Source organism: Periophthalmus magnuspinnatus, chromosome 22 (genome assembly GCF_009829125.3).
Source record: "Periophthalmus magnuspinnatus isolate fPerMag1 chromosome 22, fPerMag1.2.pri, whole genome shotgun sequence".
Classification (NCBI taxonomy): domain Eukaryota; kingdom Metazoa; phylum Chordata; class Actinopteri; order Gobiiformes; family Gobiidae; genus Periophthalmus; species Periophthalmus magnuspinnatus.
The window spans coordinates 26,138,850-26,165,385 of NC_047147.1; the positions used below are offsets into that span (position 1 = coordinate 26,138,850).

The 26,536-nt window shown below is 42.4% G+C and overlaps 1 protein-coding gene across 2 annotated transcripts in view; it reads left to right on the forward strand.

Annotated features, from left to right (window-relative positions):
• The window catches only part of bcl11ba (BCL11 transcription factor B a), a 51,660-nt gene extending 31,085 nt beyond the window's left edge, over positions 1-20,575 (forward strand). Inside the window, exons 3-4 of one of the 2 annotated variants that reach the window (XM_033988618.2) lie at positions 1,707-1,874; positions 15,547-20,575. In XM_033988618.2, the coding sequence (XP_033844509.1) occupies positions 1,707-1,874; positions 15,547-17,540 (2,162 nt within the window). In that variant the 3' untranslated portion in view covers positions 17,541-20,575. The remainder of the gene's footprint in view (positions 1-1,706; positions 1,875-15,546) is intronic. The other variant, XM_033988617.2, reaches the window with a different exon arrangement.
• Positions 20,576-26,536: the final 5,961 nt, after the last annotated feature.

Below are 26,536 nucleotides of genomic sequence, written 5' to 3' on the forward strand. Positions count from 1 at the left end.
ACAGGAACGAGGGAGAGAGAGAGAGGACAGGAACGAGAAGAGAGGACAGGAACGAGGGAAGAGAGGAGGGAGAGAGAGGACAGGAACGAGGAGAGAGGACAGGAACGAGGGAAGAGAGGAGAGAGAGAGGACAGGAATGAGGAGAGAGGACAGGAACGAGGGAAGAGAGGAGAGAGAGAGGACAGGAACGAGGAGAGAAAGAGAGGACAGGAACGAGGGAGAGAGAGAGGACAGGAGCGAGGGAAGAGTGGAGAGAGAGAGAGAGAGGACAGGAACGAGAAGAGAGAGGAGGGAGAGAGGACAGGAATGAGGGAAGAGAGGAGGGAGAGAAAGAGAGGACAGGAGTGAGGGAAGAGAGGAGGGAGAGAGAGGACAGGAGTGAGGGAAGAGAGGAGAGGGAGAGAGGACAGGAGCGAGAGGAGAGAGAGAGAGGACAGGAGTGAGGGAAGAGAGGAGGGAGAGAGAGGACAGGAACGAGGAGGGAGAGAGGACAGGAACGAGGAGAAAGAGAGAGGACAGGAGCGAGGGAAGAGAGGAGGGAGAGAGGACAGGAGCGAGGGAAGAGAGGAGGGAGAGAGGACAGGAGCGAGGGAAGAGAGGAGGGAGAGAGGACAGGAACGAGGAGAAAGAGAGAGGACAGGAGCGAGGGAAGAGAGGAGGGAGAGAGAGGACAGGAACGAGGGAAGAGAGGAGAGAAAGAGAGGACAGGAACGAGGGAAGAGAGGAGGGAGAGAGAGGACAGGAACGAGGGAGAGAGAGAGAGGACAGGAACGAGAAGAGAGGACAGGAACGAGGGAAGAGAGGAGGGAGAGAGAGGACAGGAACGAGGGAAGAGAGGAGGGAGAGAGAGGACAGGAACGAGGGAGAGAGAGAGAGGACAGGAACGAGAAGAGAGGACAGGAACGAGGGAAGAGAGGAGGGAGAGAGAGGACAGGAACGAGGGAAGAGAGGAGGGAGAGAGAGGACAGGAACGAGGGAAGAGAGGAGGGAGAGAGAGGACAGGAGCTGAACCTCGTCTGGTCTAAAAATGAGTCAAACTTTAAATTTGGAAACAATTTAAACAAAGAGACAAACAGTGAAGTCGAATGTTCAGTGTATTTGTATTTTATTTTATTTTTTATTTTTTTTACATTTTTTATTTTATTAGTAGTAGTAGTAGTAGTAGTAGTAGTAGTAGTAGTAGTAGTAGTAGTAGTAGTAGTAGTAGTAGTAGTAGTAGTAGTAGTAGTAGTAGTAGTACACACTGGTAAATATTTACTCTCGTCTGTAGGTTGTAGTTTGTCAAATATAATTTGCTGAACTAGTGAATCAAACAAACAGCAACTGTCCCCCAGGATTTACAAGTGTGTCCTCAAATACCCCCTAATGTGTCCTCTGTCCGGCTGTAACTTGTCCTCTGTCCCGCCGTAACTTGTCCTCTGTCCCGCTGTAACTTGTCCTCTGTCCCGCTGTAACTTGTCCTCTGTCCCGCTGTAACTCGTCCTCTGTCCCGCTGTAACTTGTCCTCTGTCCCGCTGTAACTTCCCCTCTGTCCCGCTGTAACGTGTCCTCTGTCGCGCTGTAACGTGTCCTCTGTCCCGCTGTAACTTGCCCTCTGTCCCGCTGTAACTTGTCCTCTGTCCCGCCGTAACTTGTCCTCTGTCCCGCTGTAACTTGTCCTCTGTCCCGGTGTATACCCAGGTGCTCTCTTGTGTGTTTATATCTAGGATTAGGCGGAGCGCTGGCAGGACGAGCCCCCTTCGCCTCCACACCATCACAACCTCCACCACCTCCTCCACCACCTCCTCCACCTCCTCCTCCACACCCCCCTCGCACTCCCCAGTGGTCCGGGCCCCTGTTTGGGATAAGCCGGTACGCTCTGGCTCCCTCCTCTGGTAATCCCCTACTAATTTGTTAACAGGGACACACAGAATCTGTTTTTTTTGGACCACATTTTTCTTTTACATAAACAGTAAATATATTCGCACGAACATCAGGAAAATAAATATGTGACTGTGATTTTATGACACGATTTGAAAGTTGTTTTTGGAAGTAACTTTTTGTTCAAAGTTCACGTTTAAAACCAGAAGAATCGATAAAAATAGTGAAATCTGAAGTGACAAAGTAAAGCGAGAAACGCAGGGTTTGGTGTTTTAGTGCAGAATAAACCCCCTGTGGAGAGGCTGGGAGGGCATCTGACACACATAGGGAGGGCATCTGACACGCATAGGGAGGGCATCTGACACGTCTGACACGCATAGGGAGGGCATCTGACACACAAGGACCTTTCAGAACATGTTTGTACTGGTTTAAACTGCTGGATTAGCCGTTTTTATGCAGAATAAACCCCCATGGAGACAGTGGCAGGGCATCTGACACACACTGGGAGGGCATCTGGCACACTTTGGCATTTCAGAACATGTTTGTACTGGTTTAAACTGCAGGATTAGCCATTTTTATGCAGAATAAACCCCCATGGAGACAGTGGCAGGGCATCTGACACACACTGGGAGGGCATCTGACACATCTGACACACACTGGGAGGGCATCTGGCACACACTGGGAGGGCATCTGGCACACTCTGGCATTTCAGAACATGTTTGTACTGGTTTAAACTGCAGGATTAGCCGTTTTTATGCAGAATAAACCCCCGTGGAGATACAGGGAGGGCATCTGACACATAAGAAAGGCATCTGATACACAGGGAGGGCATCTGACGCACACACAGGGACCTTTCAGAACATGTTTGTACAGATCTAAACTACAAGATTAGCCGTTTTTATGCAGAATAAGACGACTTTTTTTAGTATTCGAGTACAGTTACTTTCATGTGGTAGTATTCAGAGTACAGTTACTTTGTTAACTCCAGAGGATTACACTGCAGTACTTTGTCGTGTCATCCAGGCTTCGTACGGCGTGGTATTTGTCAGGAAAATATAAATGTTGACTTTTGTGGTGCGTACCTGTGTAATGTCACCATCTACTTAGTAATAAATATATAAAATAAAACTGGGTCAGAAAATATAAAGTTTTTACTGTTATGTATGAAAGTATAATGAGAACGCTAAGTATTCAGAATTCAGTACTCTGATTGGACCAGCGGAGTACATTACAAAGTACATTTTACTGCAGTATTCAGTGTTTGCTAGGCTAACTAAGTACATGCTGAAAGTACTTTTACTGCAGTATTCAGTGTTCTAGAGGCTAACAAAGTACATGCTCAGTGTATAAGTATTACAAAGTACATTTTACTGTAGTATCCAGTGTTCTAGAGGCTAACGAAACACATGTTCAAAGTATAAGTATTACAAAGTACTTTCACTGCAGTATCCAATGTTCTCTAGGCTAACTAAGTACATGCTCAAAGTACTTTTACTGCAGTATTCAGTGTTCTAGAGGCTAACTAAGTACATATTCAAAGTATAAGTATCACAAAGTACATTTTACTGCGTATCCAGTGTTCTCTAAGCTAACAAAACACATGCTAGCAGTACTCTTCACCTCTGTAGCCTTCATACTTTGACCTGTCTTTCCACAGTAGCCTAGCGTACCCTCCTTGCTAGCCGTAACGCGCTAACGTCGCTCTAATTTATCTTTTTCATAAACTTCCTCCCCGCTGACACGTCCCGTCTCTTTCTCGCGCTAGCTAGCTCGCGTCCCGTCAAACAAACACACGGAGGCTACCTGACACAATGCTAATCCTTTGTTGGCGCGTTAGCATGCGGAGAAGACGGTCGCTAATGCTAAAGTTCAACACACGCTGCGATGAAAGAAGCTAGCGCAGATTTGGAAACGGGCCAAGGGAGAGTGTCAGAGCAGGGCGAGCCGGTAAAAATAAACAGATCTGACGCGTAACTGCGAACCTGTCACCGTGTTTGAAGAGCAGCGGCTAAAGCTGATAGCGTGATCTGTCATGATGCGCTATTGTGAACACGCTCACGCAATAACGCTACGAAACGACGCGCTAATCTAAATTTTAAACAATTAAATAAATAAATAGGAAAAAAAACCCCAAAAAAAACGATTTGACCCCAATTTGACCCCAAATTAAAGGCGCTATATCACACAAAGCTAACTGTTGTAGCTTTAAATCATGTTCTAATGCTGTTACATCATCAAAAACAGACCTGGACTTGTGTTTTGTTTCATTTATTATCAGTCTGTCACATCTCCAAAGCTCAAAATGCTCCGTTCCACCTTGTGATGTCATCAAGTGGTAGTTTTTTTTCAAGCTAACGGCTCATTTTACCTTTAGTTCAGTCGTAGATCGGGCTGAAATGATCCAAATGATTCTATAAATGAAGGTGTGTGGAGTTTAAAAACACGGCGGAGCACTTCCTGTATCACCACATGATGACATCACAAGGTGGAACGGAGTGTTTTCAGTTTGAGAGAAAAACTCAGCCTAAATCTGTAGAAAAAAAAAAACACAACTCCAGGTCTGTTTGTGACGAGGAAACGACATTAGAACAATATAGGCCTTTTAAAGATGAATTATGTAACTTTTTTGCTGGGCGGTAACCCTCTTTCTTGTTTCCATAGTGATGTTATTGCGCTGTAATGTCCCGCACTATGTCATTTAACGTAGATCTTACCTTACGTTTATTCAGTTACGGCGCTTCTTACTGTGAGTGGGGGGGTCGCCTCTCCACAGACCTGAGCTGTAATGTCTCTGTGGCGATAGATAAGTTTAATGCCACAGTGAGGAACATTCTAAGCAAAGCATGAACGTGCTTGGGGGGGTTTACCAGGAAAGTTACATAGTGTAGCTTTATATTTTAAAAAGTGAAAATAAATAAATAAAAAAAATTAAAAATAAATAACTAAATAAATCTGATAAAATAAATAAATAAATAAATTGGATCAAATAAATAAATAAATCTGATAAAAATAAAATAAATCAATCTGATAAAATAAATAAATAAATCTGAAAAAAAAAAAAAATCTGAAAAAATAAATAAATAAATCTGAAAAAATAAATAAATAAATCTGATAAAAATAAATAAATCTGATAAAAATAATTTAATAAATCTGATAAAAATAAATAAATACGTCTGATAAAAAAATAAATAAATAAATATTTAGCCACAAAAATATAACTATGTCCCATTTATTGAACGATAAATAAATATTGTTTTGTTTAATATGAGGCCCGTCGTTAGTGCAGCTGGAGGCCGATACGAGGTCCTGGACTGTCACAAAAATCACACTCGAGTTTAAATTAAAATGAAAAAAGAAGAAAAAACAAATACATTAAAAAGAATAAAAACAGATGTTCGTCGAGAGGAAAGAGAAAAGCTCAGGGAGAGTCACAGGAGAGAATTTGTCAGATTTTGTTCAGTGAGTTTTGACACGACAACGACTGAAATCTGTGTCTGTGAGTGTGTGTGCGTGTGTGTGTCTGTGAGTGTGTGTGTGTGTGCGTGTGTTTGAGTGTGCGTGTAGCTGGTGGTGAAGAATTAGTTTTACTATTTGGATATTTTGAACATTTTGTAGATTTTAAGCAGTGATTTTAATTTACATTGCTTTTTTTTGCATTAGTGCGCTGGTGTTTTTTTGTGTTCCTGTGTGTTTTTTGCATTAGTGTGTTAATGTTTTCTTTGCTCATGTGTGTTTTTTGCATTAGTGCGCTAGTGTTTTTTTGTGATCTTGTGTGTTTTTTTGAATTAGTGCAGTAGTGTTTTTTATGTTCACGTGTGTTTGCTGACACACAATACACAGCACAAGTCAGTACATTAAAGGCCAGTATTCTTTTAGGTCAGGGAGGGCATCTGATTTACAACTCACTATTATCAATTTGCAAATTTCTGCAACATAATTTCCCCCTATTTATTTATTTTTTTTAATTTTAGTATTTTTGTTTTTCTCCAATGTTCCCTTGACAAATGATGACGTTCCCTAATGCATTTAACTTTGACCTTTTCTAAATTCTCTCGTCTCTATAGCGCCACCATCTGATTGAAATGTTTAACTATTTCTTTTTATGTACATGTGACACGCACTATTTGCTCCATATTCACACAAAATTTGATTGCGCTGAAGTAAGAATTTGTATTTAATTAACTTCATAAACAGTAATTACAAAACAGGATTTAAAAATACACCAGATTTCACATTACACTGAGTTACTTCAAATAAAATATACACAAAAAACTCAAGATTTTTAAGTGTGATTTAATATAATTTGTACGTAAGAAGAAATAGTTATAACATTTCAATCAAATGGTGGCGCTATAGAGATAAAACAACACTGAAAGGTCAAAGTTAAATGCATTAGGGAGCGTCAGCATTTGTCATGGCAACACTGGGAGAAAGGCACATTGTTAGTTTCATATTTTGCTGTGAAATTTGCTTCATCAAAGTGTTTCAAACTGTGCACGTGTGTATTTGACAGTACTCAGTTATGTTAGTACAGTAGTAAAGTACAGATACTGGAGCAAAATATACTAGTAAAAGTATCAAATGTATTTAAAAATGTACCTAAAGAGTAAAAAGTAAAAGTATTTTGCTCAGATGTTGAGCTCTAATAAAGTTTAAAATGTGGTGATTTTGATAAAGATTTGAGCAGAATTTTGTTCAACAGAAACAATTTAATAAATCTTTTTTTTTCTGTTTTTATTTGTATTTTTTTGTTTATTTTTATATTTTTGTTTTGCTCAAATTATGAACGTGTTAAAAATAAACCCTCAGGAATAGCAGCAATTGTTCTTTTTTCTTTTAATATACCATCCTGCCCAGAAAAAAAATGAAAATAAATAAAAAATAATAATAATAATAATAAAATAATAATAAATAAAATAAAATAAAAAATAAAAAATAAAAATAAAAAATAAAAAATAAATAAATAAATAAACAAACCTTTTTCAGCAGCTCTCACGCAATAATAAAAAAGTACTTTTACTTTTCAGTCCTCTTCAAAAATGTAGTGCAGTAGAAAGTACAAATACTGCTCTCAAATGTACTAAAGTAAAAGTAAAAAGTACACACTGTAAAAGTACAGATCCCTAAACTGTAAGTACTTTTACTTTTTTACATTCCACTACTGGTATTTGCTATAGCTAACGAACGATAATTATAGTCTTAAGTCTCTCTCTCTCTCTCTCTCTCTCTCTCACACACACACACACACACACACCCACACCCCGACACACACACACACACAGATATTAACACTTTTCCTCTCGTCTCGTCTTCTCCTTGTCCATTTGAAAAAAGACTCGCCGGATTTTCATTTCCGTACAGTGATTCAATTAAACTTGTGCGTGTGTGTGTCTTTGTGCGTCCGTGTGTGTGTCTTTGTGCGTCCGTGTGTGTGTGTGTGTGGGGGTGTGTGTGTGTGTGTGTGGTCCCGCCGCAGTGAAGTCAGTCTCGAGCTATTAAGGCCAATTTACACGAGCTCGTTACATGAAGCCCGAACCCTCTCACTCCAAAACCACTTCATTGAAAAACTAAAAGACAACTACAAAAAAAAATACAAGCTCCAAATGAGGTCTGCGTTTTGAAATGATCTAATTAGAAAGAAACAGAGTGAGGAAATAAACGGGTTTTTTTACGCCGCGGAGATGAGAAACGGGGCAGTGTTTTATTACAGAGCTGTTTTCAGTGGAGCAGTGAGTCTTTGTCCAGTAAAAAACATGTGTAACTTATATAAAAAAAACAAAAAAAAGCATCGTGGGTGTGGACGGGAGTTGTGGGATTTGAATGGAATCGTTGCTACGGTAACGCGCGAAGACATTAGCCGTTAGCGCTGTCACGATGCTAAGTTAAAAACACTTTCTGTCCTGTTAATTGAGCTTTTTCAGCGTCAATACCTGCAAAAAATGAGCTTTTTTTAATCGATTACTATCCATTTTTCGATGCTTTTGACCGTTTAAGTGAATCTGATTTACGCCAAAATCGAAATACAACGCAATATCAATGAATAATGTTGTTAGCAATGCGCGTGCTAAAGTTATACGCTAAGCTACAGGTGGTTTTTGTGGTTTAAGGTTTAATTACAGTTCAAATGTGCAAACGTCCGTAGAGATAAATGAGCAAAACTAGCATAAAAAGTAGGGCTAAACTTAAATAAACTGTAGGATTAGCGGTGTTTTTAGCTTGATAAATCCGCGCTGGTTTAATGTTTTGCTAACACAAGTTCATATAAAGTGTTAAAAACAGGAGCAGGTGTCTAAAGGTTCATATTAAATTTTGTTTTTCCTTGGAGTTTGTTTAATTTTTGTGAAGTAAAACAGATAAAGGTCTCGTTCCCGTTTCAGTTTCGTCGCGGGTCGTCTTTAGCCTCACGCAGTCATGTGATCTGAATGCTCTGATATCATTGGTTAACAAGCAGGTGATGCATTCTGGGAGTTTTTCTCTCATAGATTCGTTTCATACAGTGTGATGGTCTGAACACGTTTCCACAGAGACACAGCGATGGGTTTCATGCTAACGATGCTAACTATGCTAACATAATATTAGCCGCGTAAGCTAACAAAGGTGTGTGTTTATGTGGTGGTTGTCGCAGCGATGAGTTTATGACATAATCACCGTGTTAATACAATGAAAGAAACATTAAATAAACAAATCACCAAAGAAACGACAAATGAACCTGTTTGACAAAATGTTTACTGAAGGTAAAGGTGAAGGTGAAGGTGTTCAGTTGTGTGTCTGGTGTTCAGCTGTGTGTCTGGTGTTCAGTTGTGTGTCTGGTGTTCAGCTGTGTGTTCAGTTGTGTGTCTAGTGTTCAGCTGTGTGTTCAGTTGTGTGTTCAGCTGTGTGTTCAGTTGTGTCTAATGTTCAGTTGTGTGTCTAGTGTTCAGTTGTGTGTCTGGTGTTCAGCTGTGTGTTCAGTTGTGTGTGTGGTGTTCAGTTGTGTGTTCAGTTGTGTGTCTGGTGTTCAGTTGTGTGTTCAGCTGTGTGTTCAGTTGTGTCTAATGTTCAGTTGTGTGTCTGGTGTTCAGTTGTGTGTCTGGTGTTCAGTTGTGTGTCTGATGTTCAGTTGTGTGTCTGGTGTTCAGTTGTGTGTCTGGTGTTCAGTTGTGTCTAATGTTCAGTTGTGTGTCTGGTGTTCAGTTGTGTGTCTGGTGTTCAGTTGTGTGTCTGGTGTTCAGTTGTGTGTCTGGTGTTCAGTTGTGTGTCTGGTGTTCAGTTGTGTGTCTGGTGTTCAGTTGTGTGTTCAGTTGTGTGTTCAGTTGTGTGTCTGGTGTTCAGTTGTGTGTCTGGTGTTCAGTTGTGTGTCTGGTGTTCAGTTGTGTGTGTGGTGTTCAGCTGTGTGTTCAGTTGTGTCTAATGTTCAGCTGTGTATCTGGTGTTCAGTTGTGTGTCTGGTGTTCAGCTGTGTGTGTGGTGTTCAGCTGTGTGTTCAGTTGTGTCTAATGTTCAGCTGTGTATCTGGTGTTCAGTTGTGTATCTGGTGTTCAGTTGTGCGTTCTAAAGTGCAGATACCGAGGTAAAAAGTTACTCAAGTAAAAATATCTCATGAACAAATCGACTGAAGTAAAAGTATTTAAGTACCTGTTTAAAAATGTACTTTAAGAGTAAAAATAAAAGTATTTCACTCAGGTGTTTCATGATATTGATAAAAAAATGACACACATTTTGTTCACAGTTACACAACAGAACAATTCCTTATTTTTTCTTGTACATTTTGTGTATTTATTTTAGTTTTACTCAAAGCCGAAGCTTGAACTTTAAACTTTAGTCATGACGTTTCTCCTCTTCTCTCCACGCTCTCTCTTCCTCTCCTCTTCCTCTTCTCCTCTTCTCCTCTTCCTCTTCCTCTCTTCTATCTCTCACTAAGTCGATATTTACCGACACTAAACAAAAACGTGCTAAAACCGCTCCATCCGCACGATAATCCAGCGCCCGTCTCTACCTGATCCGCGTCATTAGCGCTGGTTGGAAGTGTCTGTGTAATTGTACAGAGCTGCTAGCATAGCCTCCTCCCGCCGTCCGTCTCCCTCCCAGATCCGTAATCGCCGTGATTTAATTTAGCTATTTAACCTGTAATTCCGGCAATATTTATCGAGGACGGAGGGGGAGAAAATTGGACTATTAGCGGCCCCAGATGAATACGCGGCGAGGAGAACGAACGCCGCTAACTGCCAGTTGACCTTAGCTCCGATCGCTAGCCGTCCCTCTCTTCCTTCCTTTTTTATTAGCCAGCGCCACAGTAATTATGGCAAATTGAATCATAGTGAAAACTGGAATCAGGCAGTAATGAGTTTTAGATGGTGCGAAAGACGAGACGGAGACGATGAGTTTCCGCCGTTTTTTGAAGCCGCGACGTTTCGTTTTTTGTGAATCAATTTGACGGAAATATTTGTACTTGTTTTGGAGAAAATGTGACGTGTTTTTACTCGTTTTTCTCCGTCGGTTTTTAGTTAATTTGTGTGTTTATTATGTGACGTGTTTGTGTAAAAATACTGCTGTAGTTGTAGTGTTTTCATTGCAGTATTAGTACAGCAGGGGTGTTGTACTTGTATTTGTCCTGTAGTATCTTGTAGTATTTTTGTACTATGAAGTATTTGTTTTCAGGTTGTTCTTATGTCACTGCTACAGATTTGTGTTTTTGAAAAGATTTAAACAGAAAGAGTTTGTCCCGTGCAAAACTGATGTGTGTCGTTGGCGTTTGTGTGTGTGTGAGTGTGTGTTGTGTGTGTTGTGTGTTGTGTGTGTTGTGTGTGTGTTGTCTGTGTTGTGTGTGTTGTGTGCTCATAGTTTGTAGTAAAGTGTTTTTGTCTTAAATATTTTCTGCACATCTTTATAAAAACAGAAACTTTACACAAACACACACACCCCGACACACAAATACACACACACACACCGACACACAAACACACACACGCACCCCTACACACACACGCACACCCCCACAAACACACACAGATACACACACACAGATACACAGACACACAAACACACACATACATACACACACACATAGACACACACAGACAGATACACACACAAGCATGCACGCACAGACACACACACATAGACACGCACAGATATATACGCACGCACACACATACAAACATACACAGAAACACACACACATACACCCCAACACAGACATACACACACACACACACACATAGACACACACGCACAGAATCGTGAAATTTCTGTTTTTTATGTTGTTGTTTTTTTACTGAATTTCGTCAAAATAAAAACACAAAATGAGTGAATATTCTGCTCGTGCTAAAGTTTGACACTAAAGCTGTGTGTGGTTTGTTTTTGTGATTTAAGTTTTAATTCTCGTCCAAATGTCCAAAAACGAGCATAAAAAGTTTAAACTTAAATCAACTCAAGGGTCATCTGTGTTTTGTGCGTCTGAGTTTGTCACATTACAGTTGTGTTTGTGTTGTACTTTTTTCTCCTCATATTTGTTCTTTTCTTTCTGCAGCTTTAAAATGAGACAAAACACAAAATTAAAACAAAACTAAAATATCAGGAAATTCAACTTAAACACGAAAAAAGTGAATTTAACTGTAAATAAATAAAACTGTAAATAAATATCTCTCCTCTGTATATTCATCCCTCCCTCTTACAGTTTCTTTCTTTCTTTCTTTCTCCTCTCTCTTTCCCATGCATTCTCTCTCATCCTTCTCTCCCCCTCTCTTTCTCTCCCTTCCCCATGCACTTTCTGTCGTCTCTCTCTTTCTCTCCCCCGTTCTCCTCACCCTCTCTTCTCCTTTCTCTCCTCCTCTTCCTCCCCATCTTCTACTCCACCTCTGTCTTTCTTATGCTCTCTCACATCTCTCTTGTCTCTCTCTTCCTTTTCTCTTCTCTCCCTCCTCCTCTCCTCCCTCTCTCTCTCTTTTCCATACCTCCTCTCTCTTTCTCTCCCTCTTCCCCCTCTCTTCTCCCCCTCTCATCCTCTCTCTCTTTCCCATGCACCATGTACTCCTCTCCCTCCCCCCTCTTCTCCTCTTCCTCCCCCTCCTCCTCCTTCTGTCTTTTCCTCCTCCCCCTCTCCTCCTCCTCTCTCTGTCTTTCTCATGCTCTCACATCTCTCTTGTCTCTCTGTCCTCTCCTCCCCTCTCTCTTTCTCTCTTTTTCCCATGCACACAGTGTATTGTGTGTGTGTAGTGTGTAGTGTGTTGTGTGTAGTGTGTGTTGTGTGTGAGTTGTGTGTGTTGTGTGTGTGTGTGTTGTGTGTAGTGTGTTGTGTGTAGTGTGTAGTGTGTGTTGTGTGTAGTGTGTGTGTATTGTGTAGTGTGTGTATTCTCTGTGTGTACATGTGTGATAATGTGCTGATTAAATGGAGCCGTACACATAAAGTGTGTGTGTGTGTTGTGTGTGTATTGTGTGTGTAGTGTGTTGTGTGTAGTGTGTTGTGTGTTGTGTGTAGTGTGTTGTGTGTAGTGTGTAGTGTGTGTACTCTCCGTGTGTACATGTGTGATAATGTGCTGATTAAATGGAGCCGTACACATAAAGTGTGTGAGTGAGTTGTGTGTGTATTGTGTGTGTAGTGTGTTGTGTGTAGTGTGTAGTGTGTGTATTCTCTGTGTGTACATGTGTGATAATGTGCTGATTAAATGGAGCCGTACACATAAAGTGTGTGTGTGAGTTGTGTGTGTTGTGTGTGAGTTGTGTGTGTATTGTGTGTGTAGTGTGTTGTGTGTAGTGTGTAGTGTGTATTGTGTGTGTGTTGTGTGTAGTGTGTAGTGTGTATTGTGTTGTGTGTAGTGTGTGTACTCTCCGTGTGTACATGTGTGATAATGTGCTGATTAAATGGAGCCGTACACATAAAGTGTGTGTGACATTAGCATTAGCATAATGTGCTGTGGCCTGGGGCTGTGGACTTTATTTGCCATCTGGGCTGGACTCCCCCGTCCCCCGGGACGCCCCACGCACCGCCTCACCCCCACCTCACCCCCACCTCACCCACACTCACCCCTCACTCACCCAAAATCTAAACCTGACCTATTCTTTTCATTTCGGACGCACAAAAACTCGGTCTTTTTTTTTTTTTTAAATTGGGATATTTTTAACTTTTTTTTGCAGAATTCACAGTTTTGTCGCTAAAACAGGAAAAGTTCTGCTTTTCTGAGATGAAAGACGACAAAGAGAAGAAGGGAGGAGAGGAGAGAGAGAGGAGGAGAAGAGAAGAGGGAGACAGAGAAGGAGGGATGGAGGATGTTTGCTCAGAGCGGTCACTTATGGTTTGATTGTGACAGGATTGAAAGAGTGAGAAAGAAAGAAAGAAAGAAAGAGAGAGAGGGAGAAAGAAGGAGAGAAAGAGGTGGAGGAGGGTGAGAGTGAAAGAAAAAAAGGAGAGGGGAAGAAATAGAAATAAAAGAGAGGAAGAGAAAATGAACAAGAGATAAATAAGTGAGTGAGAGGGAGGGATAGGTGGAGGAAGTAAAGGAGAAGAAGAAACAGAGAAAGGGAGGAGGAGAGAGAGAAGGGGAAAAGGAGAAAAAAGTACAGGGTGAAGAGAAAGCGAGAGTAAAAGAGATGGGAGGAGAGGAGAGAGAGGGGGGGAAAGAGAGAATGGAAAAGAGATAAAAAGAGATAGACAAGGGGAAAGAGAGAAAATGATAGTGAGATAGAGGGAGAAAGAGAGAAAAGGAGAGAGAGAGATGAGGGGAAAGAGTGTGAGAGAGAGAGGATAGTAGGATGGAGGGAGAAAGAAAAAAGGAGAGATGAGCGGAAAAGAGAGAGGGGAAGGGAGGGAGAAAGGGGATAGAGGAGGGGAGAGAGAGGGGAGGGAGGGAAGGACAGCAGGATGGTGTGGTAGAGGGAGAAAGAAGAAAAAAGGAGAGATGAGTGGAAAAAGATGTGTGAGAGAGAGAAAGACGGGGATGGCGGTTTGCAGAGAGATAAAGCCAAAGACAAAAAGGAGAGGAGGAGGCAGAGAAAGAGCGAGCGAGGAGACGAGTGAGAGGAGGAGAGGATGGAGAGAATAAGCTGCAGAGATAGACGGATGTGTGGAGGGCGAACGCGCCGTCCACTGTCGTTATGTCAGAGGTTTAAAAGGTCCGAGCGGGAGACAGATGCTCCGCCCCATCCCTCTTTCTCTGCCTCTCTCCCTCTCTTTTTCTCCATCCCTCTCTCTCTCTCTCTCTCACACACACATTTTCTATTAATACTTCTCCTCCTTCTTTTCTTGTCTCGTTTAAATCACAGACGAGATAAATGTGTTTGTTTTAACTTTAGGTAAATTCTAATCAGAGCAGCATAAGAAATGTTTGTTAATGTTTAATAACTCGTTTATTAATGAGGTCGTTAATTATTCAGACTCGTGCGTGAAATATTCGAGTTAATCACCGCCGCACCAAATAAACTGTCGCTTCATTTATGTTTTAAGACAAAAATCCTGGTATCTTTTGGTTTGTTTTGTCTCCACTTGGACTGGACACTGTGTTTGTCTGTGGTACATTAAATAAATTAATTAATAAAAAATAAATAAAATAAAATAAACTGAAAAAAATGTATATGCTGTATTAAATAAATAAATAAAAAGGAAAAAGAAGGTATATGTTGCATTAAATAAATTCATTAATTAATACAAAAAAAAAAAAAAAAAAATGCTGCATTAAATAAAGAAAAGGAAAAAAAATAAATAAAAATGCTGCATTAAATGAATAAATAAATAAAAAGGCAAAAAATGTATATGGTGCATTAAAAAATAAATGAATTAATAAAAAACTGAAAAAAATGTATATACTGCATTAAATAAATAAATAAAAAAGGAAAAAAGGCATATGGTGTATTAAATAAATAAATAAATTAATACAAAAAAACAAAAAAATATATTCTGCATTAAATAAGTAAAAAAAAGAAAAAAAATATGCTGCATTAAATGAATAAATAAATAAAAAGGCAAAAAAATGTATATGTTGCTTTAAATAAATTAATTCATTCATAAAAAATAGAAAAAAAATGTATATGATGCTTCGATGTGTGTGCTGTTTTAAATACAAACACTGTCATAATTATAAATAATTTTACAGCTTTTAAAATGATTATTGACATTAAAATTATTCTTTTTATTTATTCCTGTCTAAATTTGTTGTTCTAGGGCAATTTAACAAACGTCTGAACTAATGATGCAATTACAGAACAGGAAGTGCAACTATGAGACGCAAAAATGATGATTATTTACACTTGTTTGGTCTTAAATGAAATAATTGTAACAAAAAAACAACAACACACATTTATGAAATATTTGTGTGTGGTTCTATAGGGTCCAGAGATTCTACACGTCGACTTATAAGAAAAAACGTGTTACATTTGCAAGTTGGACTCACACTGTGACGCTCTGTACTCTCCATAAACACGAGACGCACTATTCTGCAGTTTAGAGAAAGAAAAAACAGTAAAATAAATAAAAATCCCAGAGCAGCGAGCGACACGAGGCCCCGTCTTAAACACATCGACTCCGAGGGGCCGATTCTGAGCCGCGAGAACGCACCTGTCTGCGGCGAGATAAGTGCAGAGCGACGACAGTTTATCACATCTCCCTTCGGTCGGGAGCACTTCACACTTTACAAATATGCTGCTCTTTAAAACCCGTCTAATCTGAAGTGCGGACGTGTCGTAAACGCTTTTGTCTTGTGTTTTTCTGTGTCGCAGGCGGCCGAGATGAACCCTCCAGTTACATCTGCACTAGCTGTAAGCAGCCGTTCCCCAGCGCCTGGTTCCTGCTGCAGCACGCCCAGAACACCCACGGCATCCGGATCTACCTGGAGTCCAACCCCTCCAGCGCCGCCCTCACCCCCCGCATCACCATGCCCCCGCCCATGCCCAACGACGCCATCCCGCAGTCCCCCCTCACCAACTTCCTGGACAACAACCCCTTCCACCTTCTCCGAATGACGGGGCCCCTCCTCAGAGAACCTCCGCCGGGGTTCGGGGAGAACCGGCTGCCCAACACGCCCCCCTTCGTCAGCCCCCCGCCCCGACACCACCTGGACCCCCACCGACTGGAGCGGCTCAGCGCGGAGGAGATGGGGCTCATATCCCAGCACCCCAGTGCCTTCGAGCGGGTGATGCGCCTCACGCCCATGGCCATGGAGTCTCAGTCCATGGACTTCTCCAGACGACTCCGAGAGTTAGCAGGGAACAACAACAACACCACGCCCCCCCTGTCCCCCAGCCGGGGCAACCCTATGCACCGACTACTCAACCCCAACCCCTTCCAGCCCGGGCCCAAGTCGCCCTTTCTCAGCACCCCTCCCCTCCCGCCCATGCCCCCCAACAGCACCACCCCCCCACAGACACAGAACAAAGTCAAGTCCTGTGAATTCTGCGGAAAGACCTTCAAGTTCCAGAGTAACCTGGTGGTTCACCGACGCAGCCATACTGGAGAGAAACCATACAAGTGCCAGCTGTGCGACCACGCCTGCTCCCAGGCCTCCAAGCTCAAGCGCCACATGAAGACGCACATGCACAAGGCGGGCTCTCTGACCGGGCGCTCTGACGACGGGCTGTCCACTACCAGCTCCCCCGAGCCCGGCACCAGCGACGTGACCGGGGAGGGCATGAAGAATCGAGACGGAGACTTTCAGGGCGAGGGCAACGAGGAGGAAGAGGAGGAGGAGGAGGAAGAGGAGCTGGAGAACGAGAGTCGGCCGGAGTCTAACTTCAGCATCGAGTCTGAGTTTTACAGGAACCGAGAGAACGGCCCCAAAGCCCCCTCAGACGAGAAGAGCGCCCTCAGTCTGGAGAAGATGGTGGAGGCCGGAGGTCTGAACTCCATCCAGCCCTACAATAACCTAATCGTCGACAATCGTAAGAGGATGCCCTTCTCCAAAAGAAACTCCGACGGCCCTCGGGACATCGGAGACGAGGACTCCGTGGCTGAGATGGACCACCACCACCATCAGCCCGAGGAGAGGACCACCATAAACGGCCGGAACTGCGGTTCTGGCGACTCTTTCTCAGGCCTGTTCCCCCGGAAACCCACACCCATCACCAGCCCCAGCCTGTCCAACTCCTCCAATAAGAGAATAAAGATCGAGAAGGACCTGGACATCCCCCCTGCCCCCCACATCCCCTCAGAGAACGTGTACTCGCAGTGGCTGGTGGGCTACGCCGCCTCGCGACACTTCATCAAAGACCCTTTTCTCGGCTTCACTGACTCCAGACAATCGCCCTTTGCCACGTCGTCGGAGCACTCGTCCGAGAACGGGAGCCTGCGCTTCTCCACCCCCCCTGGAGACCTGCTGGACGGGGGTCTGTCGGGACGCAGCGGCACGGCCAGCGGGGGGAGCACTCCTCACCTGGGGGGCCCGGGGCGTCCCAGCTCCAAGGACAGTAAGAGGTGTGACACGTGCGAATACTGTGGCAAAGTGTTCAAAAACTGTAGTAACCTGACAGTTCACCGGCGCAGCCACACGGGGGAGCGTCCGTACAAGTGTGAGCTGTGTAACTACGCGTGTGCGCAGAGCTCCAAACTCACGCGGCACATGAAGACGCACGGACAGCTGGGTAAAGAGGTGTACCGCTGCGACATCTGCCAGATGCCCTTCAGCGTCTACAGCACGCTGGAGAAACACATGAAGAAGTGGCACGGGGAACATTTGATGACCAACGAGGTGAAGATCGAGCAGGCCGAGAGAGCCTAGCTCCGCCTCGGACTCACGGACTCAGAGGAGCTGGATACTCTGAACATTTAGGTTCATTTTGTGTTTTTGCCTAAGAAATTGCCAACTGAGAAAAACGTGAAAACATTGAACACAACTGAAGCTGTCTAAACTGCCTCACGTGGCGTTTCTTTTAAACAATCAGTCAGTTGAGTTCAAACATTTGTGGAGCCTTTAACTGTGCAATAATTTGTGTATTTATTGGATTTTGTACTCTGGCATGTGCAGGTTCTTTTTTATTTCTGCATTTGGGTTATTTTGTATGATTTGACCTTGAGTTGCTTTTTTACCCACGATATCCTGAGAGTTTTTTAAATGACAAATTTCATTTGGCCGCTGCTTGTAGGAAATGTATATTAAGCTAAATGTGTGATTTGTTGAAGAGAAGCTGAATTCAATCTTTGAAAGTGTGTTTTATCTGAGAATAGAGTAGTACAGTACTCGAGTAGTATAATACTGGAGTAGTATAGTACTCGAGTAGTACGATGCTTGAGTAGTATATGTGTGTGTGACGCGGACAACAATCCTTTGGCTTCGTAGCATGAACTGACTCTAAAGACGACAGGAGAATTGGACATGTAGCACTGAGTGTCATTCTGACGGTAAATCGGACCAGTCCCACACGAGCCCCAGAGGTGAAGGCAGCTGCTCAGGCCCACGTCAAACACGTCCTCCACCGTGTCTCCTCCTCCACCGCGTCTCCTCCACCGCGTCTCCTCCACCGCGTCTCCACCTCGTCTCATTCTAGTTTCACCATTTCATCTGCATCTTTACATCTTCACTTCGCCGTTTAGTTTCACCCGTTCATCTTCACATGACGCCACAGACGATCGAGAAGCCTCATGTTTGTGCGGAACCCGAGAGCCGGGACGTCCCAGGGCGAGCTCGTCCTTTAAGGCGTGACCCGAGTAGAGCCGGGACGTCCCAGGGCGAGCTCGTCCTTTAAGACCTGAGTCTCACTTCAGGTCCTACGTTTATAAAACAAAAACACATTTCTCTATTTAAATATTTAAAGCCAATCCATCATTTTACTTGATATAAAGAAAATCCCCCTATGCATTTTGTGATTAAATTATTTAAAACATTTGTAGTAAATTCTGACGGTAATGTTATTATTGTTATAGTGAATTTATAAATTAAAATATTCTGAATTTTGTCTAAATTTTGCTGTGGGTTTTAGAACCTTTTGTGCAGGAAAAGATCAACAGTGTGTGCTTAAAGACTCATCTGCATCTGTTTGCTTTGCTTCATTTCCACATAGCCCCGCCCACACAGCCCCAGCACTTTTAGTTTCACTTTCACACAGGGACCCTCAGAGCTGGAACAACAGAGCTGCACTTTAGCACACACAGGTACAGGAGGCTGAGACCTGGGACCACAGAGAGTACCCGAGAGTGCCCGAGAGTGCCCGAGAGGCTCCAGCCGCTGGCACTATAAAAGTTACACAGCGTATTTATTGGGGACAGTTTTTTGCTGCCATTCGATGCGAGTGTGCCTTGAATATTGATCTTCCTGTTTATGACCTTTTCCCCAGAAGAATCAAAACTTTTACACGTCGTTAAAATTGAGACTCGAATCTGACATTCGAAGAAGAAGATTGAACTCACACAGTAGTTTAGCACAAAACGGCCGTGTCTGTGTGTAAATATATGTATGCTTATGTACATATAAAGGCACAAACCTATTTATAGATATTTATCCAATTCTTCACGAGAGTCGGCCCCTCGGTGAAAAAGTCGAACGTAAGACGAGGTTTAAATCTGTCAACTGGACGAATCGTGGGAGTGAAGATGTTTTTGGCTGCTCGTTCTTCAAAAATAACTTCGTAAGAGCAGCTCAGGACCACAGTCGGCTGTTCATCTCCGTCGTAAGACACTAACCGCTCCTTTGAAAATAGTGAAGTTTACAGTTTCTCCTCCTTCACACAGAAAAAAAAGGCAGTGTCCAGCAGTAATCTGACCACAACTGAAGAACAAACGGCGTAAACGAGCGGCCAAACGTCTCCACTCCTGCGACGTTTGGTCCAGTCCACAGATTCAAACGTCGTCTTTTTCCGTGGATCAGACCTGGACGACTGAGGGTTTACACAGACATAAGACTGGACACAAATCAGGAAACGCAAAACTTCACGAGAATGACTTGGTGCACTCGGTCTAAATACGTTTACAGTATTGACAAGTACAAGGGTAAAATAATATTTGCGTGTATGTGTGTTTTAAGGTATTTCTTTCCAGGTTTGCTTCTAAAGTTTCTCTGAATGCCATAGTGGCGACGTGTACAATTGTTTTTCCTCCTTTTTGATTTGGTGAAGGGGTTTTAGTATAAATATAAATATATATATGAATATATATTACATTTTTCTTGTTTACTGTAAAAGTATACCAGTATTTGTAATATCGGAGAATGCCTGGGCATTTTACAAAAATAGAAAAAAGGTTGTTTTTTATTTTTTATTTCGCAGTCCAACTTAAACTGTGGGTCTCTTAAACTGTTTTTGTCACTGTAACTGTTTGAGTAACTTTGATTCTGCCTTGGGTGTAATGAAATAAAAATAAAAGACTTAAAAAATGACTGAGCTGTAACAAACTTGGATTTGGTGATGGGGCTGGTCCGAGCGGGAGCCAAAACGCACCAAATCTCACCTTGTATCTACTTTTTCTGCTGGAATGAAATACTCATGGTGTCATTGTCTTTTATTTTATTTTATTTTTTTAAACGTGTGGGCTGTGTTCATCCCTCGTTCAAGAGATCCACTTCACTGCCATGCTGTTTTCTCCGTTCGCCGGGCAGTGCGGGAACAGCGTCTGAATTTCTACTGTTGTAATTAGTGTCACTGTACAGAAGGGCGTGCGGAGGCTGCGGAGCGCGGCCTCGTCGCCACAAACACATCGACGATGCTGTTTTGTTTTTACCGCTCTCTTGGTTTGTACATAGTTTTTTAAGACTATGCTGTTTTGGGTTTCGTTTGATTTTCTTGTAATTTAAAACAGGCACTGACAGTGGCTCCTATGTGGACGGGTGGGCGGGGTTTACGGGGGAATATTTGAGTTTGACTTTTGTTTTGTTTTGACCGTGTGACCTCCATGTCAGTTTGGGCACATTTTTTGCCTCCCCCGTTGAATTTTCTCGGCATGAGAACAGAGCACAAATACAAGCTGTTACAATTCTGAGGTTGTGGCCTGTGTTCTTCTTTTCACGCACAGCACTTAAACGCATCGCAATTTAACACATCGCAATTTAACACACAGCACTTAAACGCATCACAATTTAACACACAACTTAAACGCATCGCAAGTTAACATATCGCAATTCAACAAACAGCACACAGACACGTCGCACACAGACTCACCAAAATTAGGGTGAAACTGCATGGGACTGAACCTGGAACCCAACCTGAACTAGACCAGGACTAAACCAGGATTAGACCAGGAATGAAAACATATATTAATTTTTGAATCAACATAAAGAGCTGGGTAATAACACACAGACGTAGGATCGAGCTGAGGTGGAACATACAGGACGTGTACACAGTCAAATACTTCAAATACTTCAAATACTTCACACACTTATGCTTTACTTTTTTTGAGGTAAATTTTTTATTCAAATATTGATCTCACCTGTAGCTACACAGATTACAGTACAATTTTATATATATATATATATATATATATATATATATATATATATATATATATATATATATATATATATATATATATATATATATATATATAATTTGTTCCTCTTTTCAAACCCCACACATCCCAATGAAAGACAAAAAAGACACATAAATGAATAAAAAATAAGCATATATAAATAATACAATGTGATACTAGTAATAATAATAATTAATAAATAATAATAATTATAATTAATAAGCATATAGCAATAATACAATGTAATAATAATAGAAAGAAAGATATTTATTTATTTGGTCATTACATTCAAATCAAACATTATTCAACTTGTCATTTCTATCATGATCGAAAGAGTTTAGGCTGAAGTAAAGAAAAAAAAACTTATGATGCCAAACTTATTTTAATAATAACACACAGGAATTCAAAGAAAATCAGTTCCACAACATATGAGTAAAAATGTAACAAAAGAAAAACTACAAACCACGACATGAATCAGTCCTGAGTCCTGTCATTTTCAAAAGTCAGGTTTTATACTGCAGCTTTATTAAATACTTCTATTGTGTAGGAGCTTTTTAATTGATCAATAATAATAATAATAAATAAATAAATAAATAAATAAATAAATAAATAAATAAATAAATAAATAAATAAATAAATAAATAATAATATGCATATTTAATGATCCCGCTGTAGTTTCAGGTCAGTTTGTTTCTGACACATAATCACCTCAAACACATTTATTAAACTGCACAACTCGACCAGTACAAATACTTTTTATTCTGAAGTATCTCAACACATCACCTCCATAAAGTTTAACATCACACACATCACACACGACACACACATCACACACATCACACACAACACACACAACACACACATCGCACACATCACACACATCACACACATCACACACATCACACACACATCACACACATCACACACATCACACACATCACACACACATCACACACATCACACACAAAGGTAAAAGAAACACAAGTTATATTTTATTTGCACACTGTGGGGAGTTTCTCTGCATTTGACCCGTCCCTGAGCATCGCCCAGGACCCGGCTCCAGATCTGACCCAGGACTGTGGACTGAACTGAGACAGAGGGAGAACATGCAAACACGACGCCATTCACAGTTTGGAAATCGGACCAAGGACCTTCTGGTCTTGAGGTAAGAACATTCTGTCGTCTGCTGTTTGTCTGTTTTGTGTTTTAAATGACACGTTGTGTAGTTGTGTGAGAACAAAGTCTGTTGCCGTAGTGATTAACAATTAAAAATGAATTATTCTGTTTTTTTGAATGACGAAAAGTCCTGAAAATGGACCAAACCAGGACTAAACCAGGACTAAACCAGGACTAAACCAGGACTAAACCAGGACCGAACCAGGACCGAACCAGGACCGAACCAGGACCGAACCAGGACCGAACCAGGACCGAACCAGGACCAAACCAGGACTAAACCAGGACTAAACCAGGACCGAACCAGGACCGAACCAGGACCGAACCAGGACCGAACCAGGACTGAACCAGGACTAAACCAAGACTAAACCAGGACTAAACCAGGACTAAACCAGGACTATCCAGGACCGAACCAGGACTAAACCAGAACTAGACCTGGACTTAATAGTGCTTAAGAGTTCAAGTTCAAGTTGTTCTATCTTTTCAATGACAAAGCATGATCAAAATGGCGAATATAAACGAGAAACTATTGGCCCTAGTCTTGGTTTAGTCCTGGTCTAGTCCTGGTCTAGTCCTGGTCTAGTCCTGGTCTAGTCTAGATTCACTTTCAGTTTTAGTCCAGGTCTTGTCCAGTTGTTTTTTTCAGAAATATAAACGTGTGAACACCTGAAATCCCTGAAAAACCCTGAACTCCTGCCCGGTTTTCCCGTGGATATTCCCGTCCGAGGCGCCACTGCTCCGCACACGGACACAGCTTCATTTCCCTGACGAGTTTTTGTGAGTTTTAAGGTCACTGTCTCCTGTCTCCTTCCATATTTCCTCTGCTTATTTTCATTTAATTTGATCTCTCGTATAGACCGTCCTCAGCAGCGGTGGGAGGGGGGGCGTACGCGGGGGCGGGGGGGCGTACGGGGATGGGGGGGGGGGGGGTTTGCGAGGAGGTGATCGGACTCACAATTAGCACGAGCGAGGCAGGAGAGGCAGGAGAGGCAGGAGAGCAGAGCGGCGCACGGACTGGGGCCAGTTGTGATTTGGCTGGAGTTTCAAGGCAAATGGGTAATTAAGGCTTTTCCCTGGCCGGCCTGCACTTTGAAGTCCCCTACAGGGGGGATTATCCCGGCCAAGAGAAAGAGTGAGAGAAAAGTAATGAGACGCGAGCGAGGAGGAAGGAAGGAAGTAGAGAAGGAGAGGAGGACGAGTCAAAAAAAAAAAAAAGAGATTAAATTATCACACGCGTTTGAAAAGAGGACGGAGATGCACAAAAAAAAAACATGAGGCGAAACGCTTCATGTCACACACACCGGACGGGTTACGGGCGCCATTTTGAGGACTTTGGGCCGTGCGGAAGATGCGAGGTTTTGGTTTGAATTGTTAGTCGTCACGGCAACGGTTCTAAGTGGGTTTGAAATGACGTCGTAACATTTTATAGGGCAATAATATTTAATACAGGTAAAATGTAGATATATTTGTGATACTGCGGATATAAGTGTTGTGTCCTGCGTCCTGATTGGCTGTTGGACTGTAGACCATTGTGTCGTGCGTCCTGATTGGCTGTTGGACTGTAGACCATTGTGTCGTGCGTCCTGATTGGCTGTTGGACTGTAGACCATTGTGTTCTGCGTCCTGATTGGCTGTTGGACTGTAGACCATTGTCCATCAGTCTCCTCCGTGCCGTGTCTCCTGTCCAGTACAGAATGTGTTCAGACAAATTTACATAAACGTCGTATCTCAGTGTGACTCTGAAGTGCTGTACGTTTGCAATTTGTTTTCTCCCCGACAAAACCCACAATGTCGATGAAACGTTCTGCACCGACAAAGACGCCTACGAAGGTTTGAACTTTGAGAGAGTTTAAACGAGAGAGAAATGTGAGAAAATGTTAACGCCTGTGTGAGAAAAGTGTATAAAGTGTGTGGTGAGGGGTTTTACAGACAAAAACAGAGAGAATTACTGTAAAAAATAAAGGATTTCATCAATTGTGGGTTATTTTTGGAACGTAACCCCCGCGATAAACGAGGGACCACTGTATTTTATTATTTTTTCACGGGTCACACTCGCCAAAACGCCGTGTATTTATCATTAACCAGGGAAAAGAAATATTTACGCAGAGATTTTACAAATACTACAGTTGTTTGTACAAAGTGTAAAGGTAAAAAAACAAAAAAAACCCAAATATATACAGTGTTATTTTCATTTTCGATGTTTCAAAATGGCTGCTCTTCAGGGGTTAAAGGTCACAGGCCCCTGGACCAGTCACTGCTTCCACATTTGTGAATTTACTTTGACATATTTATGGGTAAAGTAAAATGTGATCAGTACAGAATGACAGTTTTGTGATGTAAAAATTCAGTTCACACCAAATCTGTGCCACAAATCTGAGACTAAACCAACGAGAAAATAAGAAATACGACGATTAAGATTGAGATTTACTGCGTTATAATTTAGAAACAAACCCAAAAGAGAAATATGAAAATGAAATATGAAGACGTTTATTATTCAAAACATGAAAACTGACATTTATCTCTCAAGGTCCTGATTTGATCCTGGTTTAGTTCTGATGTGGACTTCTTTTAGACTTGGTTTAGACCTGGTTTAGTCCTGGTTTAGTCCTTGTTTAGTCCTGGTTTAGTCCTAGTTTAGTCCGGGTTTAGTCGCGGTTTAGTCCTGCTTTAGACCTGGTTTAGTCCTGGTTCAGTCCTGGTTTAGTCCTGGTTTAGTCCTTGTTTAGTCCTGGTTTAGTCCTGGTTTAGTCCTGTTTTAGACCTGATTTAGTCCTGGTTTAGTCCTGGTTTAGTCCTGGTTTAGTCCTGGTTTAGTCCTGGTCTAGTCCTGGTTTAGTCCCGGTTTAGTCCCGGTTTAGTCCCGGTTCAGTCCTGGTTTAGTCCTGGTTTAGTCCTTGTTTAGTCCTGGTTTAGTCCCGGTTTAGTCCTGGTTTAGACCTGGTTTAGTCCTGGTTTAGCCCTGGTTTAGTCCTGGTTTAGACCTGGTTTAGACCTGGTTTAGTCCTGGTTTAGCCCTGGTTTAGTCCTGGTTTAGACCTGGTTTAGTCCTGGTTTAGTCCTGGTTTAGACCTGGTTTAGTCCTGGTTCAGTCCTGGTTTTGTTCTGGTTTAGACCTGGTTTAGTCCTGGTTTAGTCCTGGTTTAGTCCTGGTTTAGTCCTGGTTCAGACCTGGTTTAGTCCTGGTTTAGTCCTGGTTCAGACCTGGTTTAGTCCTGGTTTAGTCCTTGTTTAGTCCTGGTTTAGCTCTGATTCAGTCCTGGTTTAGTCCTGGTTTAGTCCTGGTTTAGTCCTGGTTTAGTCCTGGTTTATTCCTGGTCTAGTCCTGGTCTAGTCCTGGTTTAGTCCTGGTTTAGTCCTGGTTTAGCCCTGGTTTAGTCCTGGTTTAGTCCTGGTTTAGCCCTGGTTTAGACCTGGTTTAGTCCTGGTTTAGTCGTGGTTTAGTCCTGGTTCAGACCTGGTTTAGTCTTGGTTTAGTCCTGGTTTAGTCCTGGTTTAGTCCTGGTTTATTCCTAGTTTTGTCCTGGTTCAGACCTGGTTTAGTCCTGGTTTAGTCCTGGTTTAGACCTGGTTTAGTCCTGGTTTAGTCCTTGTTTAGTCCTTGTTTAGTCCTGGTTTAGTCCTGGTTTAGACCTGGTTTAGTCCTGGTTTCGTCCTGGTTTAGTCCTGGTTTAGTCCTGGTTTAGTCCTGGTTTAGACCTGGTTTAGTCCTGGTTTAGTCCTGGTTTAATCCTAGTTTAGTCCTGGTTTAGTCCTGGTTTAGTCCTGGTTTAGTCCTGGTTTAGTCCTGGTTGCAGCTCACTCTTTGTTTCCATGGAGCTTATGTCTCTTTGCTGTGATGCTCCACACTGTGGCATTACAGTACATTCCCAGACAAGCAGGTGGCAGAAAAAGTTACAGATTGCAGCTTTAATGGAGATTATTTATTCCTTGTGATATTTTGTAGGGTCGACTCCTCCACCTCCACCTCCACCTCCACCTCCGCCTCAGGACGAGGGGCAGGATTACTGTAGACAGCTCCTCTGGTTATTCCGAGGTATGGAATTATTTCAAAAACCGTGACTGGCTGTCAACGCACCTCCGCCATCTCTCCCCTCCACCCCTCCACCTCTCCACCCCTCCACCCCTCCACCCCTCATTAAAAAAGAGGAG